Source organism: Rana temporaria, chromosome 2 (genome assembly GCF_905171775.1).
Source record: "Rana temporaria chromosome 2, aRanTem1.1, whole genome shotgun sequence".
NCBI classification, from domain to species: domain Eukaryota; kingdom Metazoa; phylum Chordata; class Amphibia; order Anura; family Ranidae; genus Rana; species Rana temporaria.
In genome coordinates, this window is record NC_053490.1 from 499141123 (window position 1) to 499153966 (window position 12844).

Sequence of the window (12844 nt, forward strand, 5' to 3'; positions counted from 1 at the left end):
AGTGTCCTTATATTAAAAGTCAGCAGCTACAGTATTTGTAGCTGCTGACGTTCTTATTTTTTTCTGAAGGAGCCTGCTGGAGCTCCTCTTTAAAGCGGAGATCCGCCCACCGCTGCAAAAATTAAAAGCCAGCCCAGCCGCTACACATACATCAGCTCCTGGCTTTTAATAATCTGAGCTCCCGTGATATCGGCACTGCAGCTGAGGTTTCCATTTGCTGATGGGTGCTGCCGCCACCATTGCAGGTAAGGGAACCCAGCAGGGTAGCATTATGGCTTCACACCGGGAACCCTACTGTGCATGTGCGAGGCTCCGCTCCTTTCTCCTACTGGCCTGGCAGCAGGGGAAGGAGGAGGGAGCCAAGCGGTGACTTTAACGGCTGCGGCAGTGGCTCCCGGAAGTGGGGACAGGATACCTGTCGGGTATCCCCCCGAAAGGTGCCAAATGTGCGTAAGTTTCACTTTTGGGTGAAACTCTGCTTTTAAGCAGTAAAGCTTGGCTATTTCCCCACTCCGAGCTTCTGATTGGACAGTGATGTAACTACACGTGCAAACAGCACACCTGGTTGGCTCCTAGTGCTTTCTCTTTCTCTCAGTCAAAGTAGTGCAGCACAGAGGATTAGAGGGGCTGGTACCAAGTCGCATTTAAGCCTCATACACACGATCGGCCTTCCATGGCAGCATACCAATGCCCCCAATCAACCCACAGGACCAATTACAACTCTATAAAAGAAAGAGTCCGTCCCCTCATACACCATTATTGTAACTAGATGAACTATAGAAATGGAGGGTGTATGCTGCCATGGGTAGGCACCAGGAAAGGAAAATTATTGAAAGGTAAGAATACAATTTTCAGTTTTCCTGGTGCCTTCCATGGCAGCATACCAATGCTGCTGCACCTATGCTGGATAGTGTCTTTGGCGCTTCGTGTTTAGCTTATCCTCTCTGGAGGCGGAGGCATGACGTCATTCGGCGCATGCGCGATAGCCTCGTGAAGCCATTGGCGGCAAACGCAGAGATCAGTGCGGGTGAAACCAGAGAAGTATCACCTATCAAGGAGAGTACCAGTGGTAACGATCGGCCTTTAAACCAGCAGATTTTCTGATGGGTCTGTCCTCATGGGGCAGTCCTTTTAATAATCTTTTCTTTCTCCTTTCGGGAAAGCCTCCTAAACGTTGAGGCCTCTCGTTCCTTCATTGACACGGATGGATACCCTCTTATCCAACTAGACGCCAACTCCTGACAGTAGAGCGAGTTGCTCTCATGGCTACAGTGCCTTGATTCATCAAGAAGATCTTGGTTCGTTCTGCCAATCAAACTGTCCCTTCTATGGTCCTTTAGCGTTTCTAATTACACACAATCGCATGTCCTGGGAAACCCTTCTTCCATCCACATTCAGAGTCCCTGGAATGGATCGCACAAAAAGTTTGAGCAGAAGAAATTAGGACAGTGGAGTTGCGCCCACGGATTGAATTTGGCTTCAGGCCAGAAAGTCTTTGGCACCTATGACAGGGTGGGGAAGAAGTTTTTATTCACTACATTCAAAATGAGGTCTGCCTTCAGCCAATCGGTGCACTCACAGCTCCTCCACTCGCATGCAAGAATCTTCTCTATAAGATATTACTTTCGGAACAGTTTTTTTTTCCAAAGCACCGTCTCTTCTGGTCAAATGTTTTTCTCGAAAAGCCAAGTCTTAAGAAAGTCCCTTGTTTTACGTTACTCTTTTTTTTGGCAAGGTGGTCTCGCCAGATCATACCACCTTATCCAGGAATAGATACCTTCTGCGGAATGTTCCAGCAATTCCAACTGCACGAGCTAGATAGGGCAGGTTCTCGCAGTCTTCTCATTGGTCTGAGACAAACTTCTCGTATTACTAACATGCTTCTTTTAAAAGACGAAGAGAGAAAGGAGACTGTCTGCATCGAAGACAACTTAGGCAACCCGTTCGTTTTCATTCAGAGAACGTATTGGGCTAGTGATCCTCCGATTCCAGAGTCAATAAATGCTTACTCTGTGGGCAATGGCATCTCCCTGGGCGGCGGTAACGCAAATCTGTCCAGAAGCTCTCTGTCATACGACAAACTGGTCATCCTGCACCACATTCATGTCCCATGGAAGTCTGTGTTTGCTCATAACATATTCAAAGAAATTAAATAAAAGAGAGGCCTTTCAGCCGTCAACTCTGTAATTGAGATTAAAATATTTTTGCAGCAACCCTCCCTGTAAGCGACTTATTAACCATTGGTATGCTGCCATGGAAGGCACCAGGAAAACTGAAAATGTTATACTTATCTTTCCGTAACTTTCCTTTCCTGGTGCCTACCCATGGCAGCATACACCCTCCATTTCTATAGTTCTTAAATGTTTGAGTCTAGTTACAAGAATGGTGCATGAGGGAACGGTCTCTTTAATAGAGTTGTAATTGGTCCTGTGGGTTGATTGGGGGCGGAGTCACAACCATTGGTATGCTGCCATGGGTAGGCACCAGGAAAAGAAGAATTACGGAAAGGTAAGTATACAATTTTCAGTTTTTCCGTGGATTTTGGTCCGAATGGGCGTTGGCTGTGAACTTGTTCTGCATACACACAGCAGAAATTTTCAGCCAACTTCACCAAATCACGTGGTTTTTCAACTCTTTACTGCCACCCTTTGGGCAGCTTCTGCTATTGTTGTCTGATCTTTAGCATTAGTTCTGAGCATGCGTGTTTGGACTTTGGACTTGTGTACACATGATCGGAAAATACTCCATCAGACATTTTTTGCTGAAAAGTTTGATAACACTCACAGCGAACATTTGTCCGATGGAGCATACAGATCGGATTGTCCGATAAAACACCTCCGTCGGACCGTTGTTGTCAAAAAGTCTGATCGTGTGTATGGGCCATTAGGTGGATGGTTTGGGGAGTGCAAGCATTTTCCTTCCTGTCTGTCCTGATACCGGACACCCCAGAGATCAGATCTGGAATGGTTTATCAAGTGTCAATAGAGAGAGTAAGCTGATATTTCTAATCAGTGTTAAAGCAAAATCATTGTTTCCGCATTCTAACTTCCTTGTCCTGCCATGTGACGGAGTCTTGCATGAGTAACCCGTCCCGGAGTCACTGTATGTACAATCTCTGCCGATGACTCAGTGTCTGTAGACATTCCAGTGGGAGGAGAAGCAATGGAAGCTGCATTTATACGCCAACACACTTCAAAGTATGCAATTGTGAAAGAAAAATTTGGAATCAATTTAAAATGTTTGACACAACAACTTATATTCCAGGTTCACTTATGCCTCGTTTCCACTGAGCGGATCGGTTCGGGTCGCTTAGAATGGAACGGGTTAGAATGGTCCGGTCTATTCTGCAGAGCATTTCCACTGCAAATCGGACCATCTGGGACCATGCAAGGTTTAGAAAAAAAGCCTAGCACATCCACCAATCAGTGAGATGTATTTGTAGGTCCGCCCTAATGGAACCGTTCCATTCTCTATGGCCCCACATCTGAAGCAGGACCCAGAATGGTCCGGTACGGTTCGCTTTTATGGCACGCTTTCATAATGGAAACACCCAAAAAAGCGTACCGTACCGAACCGTACCGAACCGATCCGCTCAGTGGAAACGAGGCATTAGTCATGTGGCCTTGATGCCTTTCAAGTTTCTGTTCGTTTTATTTCTCTTTTAGAAAAGTTTTTAGTGGCTTTATGGAATACAAGACCTATAGGGGTTGATTTACTAAAACTAGAGAGCGCAAAATGTGGTGCAGCTGTGCATGGTAGCCAATCGGATTCTAATACAGACCATACATGGGTCGAATTCTGAACAAATTTTCTTTCGAAAATCAGAAATGTTCTTTGCGAGTTGATGGCGCCACCAGTGATTTTGAGATTCGACCAACCACGCCTTCAATTTCACCTCGTTTTGCTACAGAAAATACATTTTGTGGCAGGGAATCTTCTTTTCTTTCCAGGTCACAGCTCATGCACATTTTATTTTTTTTGATATTTCTTGCATGATTCTCCCATCATTGATTAGAAATTTGTGTTTTAAAAAAAATGTCCAACGTGCCCGATCACTCAAATTCGATGGCTGCACGATAATTGGTTGTTGTGGCCCACTAATGGTGTGAAATTTAAAAAAAAAAATCCTTGGTAAGGTTTAGGTAAATTGAAAAGGCTTTGGTACGGCAGCACGGCAGCTATAGGCCGATTTCATTGTTAAACTCCGATTTAAAACTCTTTACGAAGTTACTAGCAAGACGGATCCAAGTATGGTTACCCGAGCTAGTCGATATGGATCAAGTCGGATTCGTACCTACACGGGAGGCAAGAGATGGTACAATAAGGGTTCTTAATCTGGTGCAGGAGGCCACTGACGGGGACATCCCTTGCGTGTTCCTAAATACTGATGCCGAGAAGGCTTTTGATAGAGTGAGCTGGAATTTCCTGTTCTCAGTACTGAGACACGTGGGCCTGGGGGAGAATATGTTAAGGTGGATAAGAAGTGTTTATACAGACCCACGTGCCTCAGTGAGAGTTAACGGGATGTTCTCTAAAACTTTCCAAATCACAAACGGAACGCGCCAGGGATGTCCCCTGTCACCGCTACTATTTGTGCTATCTTTGGAGCCCTTATTAAATAAAATACGCCAAAATCCGGATATACGGGGTATACAGATAGGGGGGAGAAGGCATAAAATAACTGCATTTGCAGATGACTTGCTGTTTACTATATCAAACCCTCACGTATCTCTTCCCAATCTCGTCAAAGAAATCGCTAAATTCGGAGAGCTCTCCAACCTAAAAATAAACCAAGCAAAATCTGAAGCAATGAGTGTGTCAATGACACCCCAGAAACAGTCAATTATACAACAAAACTTTGGTTTTAAGTGGAAGACTGCGCTAAAATACTTGGGTACCCTGATTCCAGCAAACATAAAAGAAGTTTTTAAAATAAATTTTCCACCTCTTCTTACTTCAATAAGAATGCTACTAGAGAAATGGCAACATGGACTACATTCATGGTTCGGCAGAAATAATATAGTCAAGATGAGCATCTTGCCAAAGATTACGTATTTGTTTCAAACACTGCCGATATTGATACCATCGGCCTTCCTACGGCAAATTAGTGCCCTCCTGATGAAATTCATCTGGGCAGGGAAAAAGGCAAGAATTAAGAAAGAGGTGATGAGGTTACCCAAGTGTTTTGGGGGGATGGCAGTCCCGGATATTGCCAAATATTATCAAGCGGCACATTTGACGAGATTGATAGACTGGTGTAGAAACGGACACTATAAAAGGTGGGTTGAGGTAGAACAGCAGACCTGTCCAATAACACTAAGTAGAGCCCCTTGGTGTTATAAGTTATTGCCAAGTAAGATGAAGAAACATCCCATAATTGGCCCAACGTTGTCAATCGCAGCTAAAATATGTAAAAATCCAAAATTCTCATCGAAGTGTTCTCCCCTGTTCCCTATATTAGGGAACCCAGGCTTCATGCCAGGTACAGCAGGAGCAGTTTTTAATAAATTAAAACAAAGGGGTAAAGTACAGGTATCACATTTTCTGCAAACTGGTATGTGGCCATCATTGGAGGCCCTAACAAAGAGAGGAGGGAATTATGAGTTATCCTTTTGGCAAGCATTTCAAATAAGCAACTTTTTAAGATCCCTGGGACAACCATCTAATTTTCGGCGACAACTAACAACATTTGAACAATACTGCGACGAGGAGGAACCAATACAAAGAGTGAGTTCAAAGATGTATAGACTATTGAATTCCCCTCAGGAGGATTTTGAGTTGCCGGGACTGGGGAAATGGGAAAGAGATCTGGGGAGAAATTTCTCACAGACTCAACGTAAACACATAATTCACTTAGCACTAAACTCCTCAATATCTACGCGAATACAGGAATCCAATTATAAACTATTGTTCCAATGGTATTATACACCAGTAAGGTTACATAAATTTTCTAAAGGCTACTCAGAGTACTGTTGGAGATGTGGTGTGGAGCAGGGAACCTTGCTGCACATATTTTGGTCCTGTGCAAAAGTAAGAGATTACTGGAAGGAAGTCCAGAGAATTGTTCAAAAATTTACGGAGCACCAGATTCAGGAGGATCCAGCTTTTTTTCTGCTCCATTGCTCACAAATCCCAGTGCGAGAGTACAAAAAGATGGTGATATGTCACATGATAAATACTGCCAGAAATGGAATAACATTACAATGGAGAGACAGTAGATCACCCTCCATTGCGAGATGGCTCAATAGAGTGAGAGAGACTGGAGCTATAGAAGACCTGATCCTCTCAGCCCGGAACAAAAGGGAACAGTATGTAGAAACTTGGACAGGTTGGAATCAGTTTATGAGTACGGAAGAGGGGAAGAGATTACTGGAGGAATAGATAGGGGAGAGAAGATTCCTTTTTGGGTAGAAGTGAAAAGGGAGAGGCCGAAGGGTTGAAGTAAGGGAGGATCCGTCCGTCTCCGGCGAGGTAGGGGAGGGAGAGGAGGGGAGGGGGTTGGCGGGGTTTTCTCCCTTTTTCTTTTTTTTTGGTTGTTGTTTTGTTGAGGATTATGCTGATTCTAGGTTTAAGGGGGGGTTAGGTGGGGTATAGGAATGGACAAGGGAACAGAGGGGAGGAAGAAGTGTGAGGTCAATACAGTGGTATTAGGAAACGGGAAAAGAAGTTACTGATAAAAGGCAGGCGGGCTTGGGAATAGAGCAAGAGGACCGGGGAGGTACTGCTTTTGGTTTATTCTTCTTAAGTTTCTGAATCCCAACCTGTTTATTTGCTAGCCCATCATAAGTGTGTAGTGATAAGAACTATATGATTATGTATCCATTGTATAAGATATGTTAACCTTCTGTGAACCTTACCATAAAAGAAAAAAAAAATAAAAGATTTAAATATGAAAAAAAAAAAAGAAAAGGCTTTGGTACTACTTTAAGTATTTTGTGCAGCCCCTTGATTTCAATCCCCCCCCCCCCCCCAAAAAAAACAACCACTTTTAGAGCCCATTCACACAGGGGTAACACGACTTCTAGCACGACTTTGGGAGGCATCTTGGACACGACTTGAGTATGAATTATCAGGCAACTTGCAAGGCAACTTCAAGTCGCCTCCAGGACAGGAGGCTTTCCAGTGGCCAATCAAACAACAATCGGCTCTGTGGGAGGGAGGGGTTTGCCTGAGAAATGTATGTTATCTTCCTGTATTGTTGCTTCAGTTAAGACAGTGATCCGACTTCTGAGGCGACTTCCATTGAAATCAATGGGTAAAAGTTGCCTACAAGTCGCCTAGAAGTCGGATTGAAGTAGTACAGGAACCTTTCCTGAAGTCGGAGCGACTTCAGTAGTGTACATTAAGACGGCTCCATTCACTTTCATTCATTTTCTCGGCCACGCGACTTGGGGCGACTAGAAGTCGGATCCCAGGTCGCCCCAGTGTGAACCGGCTCTTAAAGTGTCTTCATTGGCATTAGATTATACAAATTTTAATAATGGGTCTACAAATCGGGGTGCTAGTCTGATAAGTTTATATAACTTGACTGTGGGCAGCTCAGGAAAGCAGAGAGTTAATGTTGGAATGCGTGTGTTGTGAGCAGATGTGATATGTTGACTAAGGCTGTGTGTGTCAGTGTTTACAGCAGATAACAATGCTGCATGACGTGGCATGACTGGCAGGATAGTTGAGGTGAGGACTAAAAACTCTGAGAATGAAAACGTTACATTGAGTATTTAGTCCCCCCACCTATCCTAACTAACTTATATGTACAGTGCCTTGAAAAAGTATTCACACCCCTTGACAGCCAAAATGTAAATGTATTTTATGTGATAGACCAACACAAAGTGGCGCATAATTGTGAAGTGGAAGGAAAATGATAAATGTTTTTTTTTTTTTACGAATATCTGAAAAGTGTGGTGTGAATTTGTATTCAGCCCCCTTTACTCTGATACCCCAAACTAAAATCTAGTGGAACCAATTGCCTTGAGAAGTCACCTAATTCGTAAATAGAGTCCCCCTGTGTGTGTGTAATAGTCTCAGTACCATCCCCACCGTGAAACATGGTGGTGGCAGCATCATGTTGTTGGGGTGCTTTTCTTCAGCAGGGAATCTGGTCAGAGTTGATGGGGTGATGCATGGAGCCAAATACAGGGCAATCTTAGAAGAAAACCTGTTAGAGTCTGCAAAACACCTGAGACTGAGGCGGAGGTTCATCTTTCAGCAGGACAACGACCCAAAACAGCCAGAGCTACAATGGAATGGTTTGGATCAAAGCATATTCATGTGTTAGAATGGCCCAGTCAAAGTCCAGACCTGAATCTAATTGAGAATCTGTGGCAAGACTTGAAAATTGCTGTTCACAGACCCTCTCCATCCAATCTGACAGAGCTTGAGCCATTTTGCAAAGAAGAATGGGCAAAAATGTCACTCACTGGATGTGCAAAGCTGGTAGAGACATCCCCAAAAAGACTTGCAGCTGTAATTGCAGCGAAAGGAGGTTCTATAAAGTATTGACTGAATACAAATGTACCCCACACTTTTTAGATATGTATTTGTAAAAAAAATGTTGAAAACTATTTATCATTTTCCTTCACAATTATGTGGCACTTTGTGTTGGTCTATCACACAAAATCTCGATAAAATACATTTACATTTTAGGTTGTAACATGACAAAATGTGGAGAATTTCGAGGGGTATGAATACGTTTTCAAGGCACTGTATAAAAAAAGAAAAAAGTGTGTACCATTTTTAATACTGTCTGGTCACGTGATCCTGTAGCGCCTGCTTCCCTGTGTCACTGAGCGGCTGGAGGGCATGTGCATTGTTTTTATGCCCTTTTACAAGGTACAAACTAACATACACATATGCGGTATTGCTGTGATTGTCAGGAGCAGGAGAATTTATTTAGTTTTTCTTTGGTGGGTTATAGTAATGGCAAGAAACATGCAGCTAAATTAAAAAAAAAGTTACTTTTAAATCTATACTTTCAAATCTAGACTAGCTAAAAGGCATGATGTTGAAACCTGTTTTGAGGCCTTAAAGCGGAGGTCCACCCTAAAAAAAAAAATTGCCAAAAAGGCTACCAAAAAAAAAGAAAAAAATATTTTATACTTACCAGAAATGGCTGTTGCTAGGCAGATCGTCCTAATCTGCCACTTCCTCTTCCGCGGTGGTCTTCTCTCTTCTCCTCGCGCTGCCTCCTGGGAAATGGGGAGCGGTGTTTTCTGGGACCTTGTGTGTGTCCCAGGAGACAGCCGCCCATTCACAAAGCGCCGTGCGACTCGCACATGCGCAGTAGGAAACTGGCAGTGAAGCCGCAAGTCTTCCCTGTCTGTTTCCCTTAGTGAGGATGGCGGCACCGGGACCCAGTCTGAGTGACGGATCGGCCTCGTGCGGCCGACATCGCAAGCAACTTGGACAGGTAAGTGTGCTTATTAAAAGTCAGCAGCTACAGTGTTTGTAGCTGCTGACATTTAAAAATAAATAAATTACCGCCAGAACTCCGCTTTAATACATTTTTGAATCTCTAACCTGCCACAGATATGCAGCAAGTAAAGTCTGATACCCTGATCGGAGGCTTTTTTTTTTTTTTTTCTTTACTAAATAGCATTCATAACCTTCAGATCACCATTATAGTCATGCATTTTCCAAAGATTCTGCAATGGCAGCCTATTTTTTTGTCTTTTTTTTTTTGTCTAATACAAAGGCATAGGTCCTTGGAGTAAGTTTCCAGACATCCACCCACAGATGACGGAGTGATTGAGATTCCCATAATCTATGGCGTGCTTTTATGCATGGGTGGTGTGATCACACTGTTGGCCGGGCCACCCTGCCCACCCCCTTTTCCTCTAAATATAGCCATTGCCCTTTCCATTCATGTTTTTTTTTTTTTTTTTTTTTTTTAATTCTTGTGATTATTATTATTTATTTTTTATACAAGATTTATATAGCGCCCAGTTTACAGTTTACACTACATAATGGCACATCGTACAATTACAATACAATTTATTACAATAGAATACAGAGGGCCCTGCTCATTAGAGCTTACAATCAAAGAGGGAGGGTCAATAGATACAAATGGTAATGACTGTGGGGGGGCTGATAGAAAAAAGTACAGTTGTTATCCACTTCTCATCCAGCAACGTTCCCTATACATCGCTGGACTTTTGGTGGTCATACCTAGGAAACCCAAGTGACCAGCCGACACGTCCACCGGCTGGCCTACCAGACAGCCAAGCAAAGTCAGCTTTGATCAACTGTTTGCTCTAGTAGCCCGGAAGCGATGACATGACATCACTTTCGATTTACCCGAATGTCAATGGCGTAATTTTTTTTAACTTCTAAGGCATTCAGATACACTGAACTTGAATGCTTTTAAGTGCAGAGGGAGGGATTTGGGGTCTTAAAGGCCCCAGATCTCTCCATGAAGGCATACCTGTCACATGCTTATTTACATTTCTTTGTGACCGCAATAAAAGTGCTAAAAAAGTAAAGTGAAGCAACACTAAAAATAAATAATAAAAAAAGGAAAGTGCCCACGCGCCCCTCCCTGTACTCACGCACAAAGGGGCACATGCACGCAAACAGTGATCATCCAATGCGTGAGGAATCGCCACAAATGTCCGACTATGGGCAGTCATTTTAGCACTGGATCTCCTCTGTAAATCTAAAGTGGTAAACTGTAAAGGCTTTTAATGTGTCACCTATGGATAGTAAAATTTATCGTCATTTGTTGCCGTTGCACGTGGGCAATTTTAAAGCGTGACATGTTTGGTATCTATTTGCTTGGCGCAACATCATCTTTTATATTTTATTTAAAAAAAATTGGGTTATGTATTGTATTTTTGCATTAAAATTCGAAATGGTGTATTTTTTTTTCCCCAAAGAAATGTCATTTGAAAAAACTACAAATGCCGTGCGACAAAATGCCACCACAAAACCCACCAATTTTATCATCTTCTTTAAAAAAAATATATACACACTGTCTGGGGGTTCTAAATAATTTTGTAGCAAAAAATACAGATTGTTACATGTATATAAAATGTGCCAAAAAAAGCCTGGTCTGGAGTCAATAAAGTGATTGTAAAGTCTAAAAACAAAAAAAACAAAAGCAAGCATGTTATACTTACCTTCACTGTGCAGTTGGTTTTGCACAGAGCAGCCCGGATCCTCCTCTTCTCGGGTCCCAATTCTGTGATTCTGGCCTCCTCCCTCCTGTCGAGTGCCCCCACAGCAAGCGGCTTGATATGGGGGCACCCAAGCCAAGTCACAGCCCCCTGTGTCCATTCAGACACGGAGCCCTGCCCCCTCTCTCCACTGATTGGCTAGCTGATGCCAATGGCATCACTGCTGTGTCTCGGACAGTCAGGACGTGAGTCCCATGCGGGTAAGACACTTGTGGACATCGCTGGATAGAGAGGGGGCTCAGGTAAGTAATATGGGGGTGCTGGGGAGGCTGCTACACACAGAAGGCTTTTTATCTTAATTCATAGAATTGAAAGAAGTCCTGGAGGCGAGCGTATTCCATGATTAATTATCTCATGATTGGACTTTATATTTACACAAGCTAGTAATGAGGCATTCTCCTGCACCCCACTAGAATTGAACTATTCTATATACATGAGGCATTAAAAAGTCACAAGAATACATATAGTTCCCTGCACAGTTTGTGGTAGTTTTTTTTTTATAGAAGAGAAACAAAACCTGGAATTTTAGCAAGCTTGCCTCAACCTGTTGCATACAACCTAATATAAAACTAATGTTTTTTTTTTTTTTTTTTTTTCTCCCACAGCAAAATGAAAAGGAACATTTGCTCATGGAGAGGGACCAAATTTTATCCACGTTGGGAGAAACCAAACAAAACCTCACCGGACTGTGCCAGCAAGTGTGCCACGAGGCCGCTCTGAGCCGCGAGCAAATCCACATCCTGGCAAAATATTCCAGCTCCGAGTGCCCGCTGTCCTTCCTGGTGCCAGAAAAGGGCAAGATGTTGCTTCAGTGTGAAGCCATATTGCAGGATTTCGCTGGAGGGTTACTAAACACTGGAGAGGCTTCCCGGCGCCCAGCAGAGGAGGGTAACGGTGTTCTGCAAAATGCCGCTCCCATGGCACCTTCTACTGCTTTACCAAGGCAGTCTGCCACAGCAGGGGGCATTGCTGATTTTTGCCAACAGATGACTGCTAAATGCACTACTGATGAACAGAACTAGCCCTGACCCCGAGGGGACAGCTGTTTATTAAAAAAAAAAAGCAATATTTTATTTTTGTATCTTCTTTTAACAAGAGTTTTTTTTTTTTTTTTTTTTTTTGTCTTTTTAAAGTAGCATTTAATAATTCTAAATTTTAGAGGTAACGGAATGATCCTTTAAAGCATTATACTTCGAGGAGTGCGATGGGACAGGCGGTGTGTAAAATGTTGCTTGCCTTTGCCACACCATTGTGCAGATTCAAAATGTTGATTGCCCATTGCTGCTTCTCTTACTGCCCAGATGTTAAAGTAGACCTCCAGCCAAATGTTTAGGTTTTTCAGAGTGAAGACTTAGAGCCTCTGGCAGATTTTTACTGCTTCTCGTTTGGTAGATTTACTATCACTTGAGATAGTAATGGGAAGAGATAAAAACAGAGGTTTTGACCTTAACGCATTATATGGCCCAAAGTTTGTGGACACCTGAGCATCACACCTATATGAGCATGTTGGATCCCCTTTTCCAGAATCATGGGCATTATTATGGGGTCCCGCCCCAATCCCTTTTCAGCTTTAACAGTCTCGCCTCTTTGAGAAAACGTAATCACAAGATTTCAGAGTGCATCTGTACTGGATGAAAAGATATGGCTCACAGTTGTTCCAATATTTACAAGAG

The 12844-nt window shown here is 43.1% G+C and overlaps 1 protein-coding gene across 2 annotated transcripts in view; it reads left to right on the forward strand.

Annotated features, from left to right (window-relative positions):
* Nucleotides 1-12244, forward strand: part of BACH1 (BTB domain and CNC homolog 1) — a 67686-nt gene extending 55442 nt beyond the window's left edge. For both annotated transcript variants that reach the window (XM_040338851.1, XM_040338850.1), the window contains exon 5: nucleotides 11777-12244. In XM_040338851.1, coding sequence (XP_040194785.1) covers nucleotides 11777-12193 — 417 coding nt within the window. In that variant the 3' untranslated portion in view covers nucleotides 12194-12244. The remainder of the gene's footprint in view (nucleotides 1-11776) is intronic.
* Nucleotides 12245-12844: the final 600 nt, after the last annotated feature.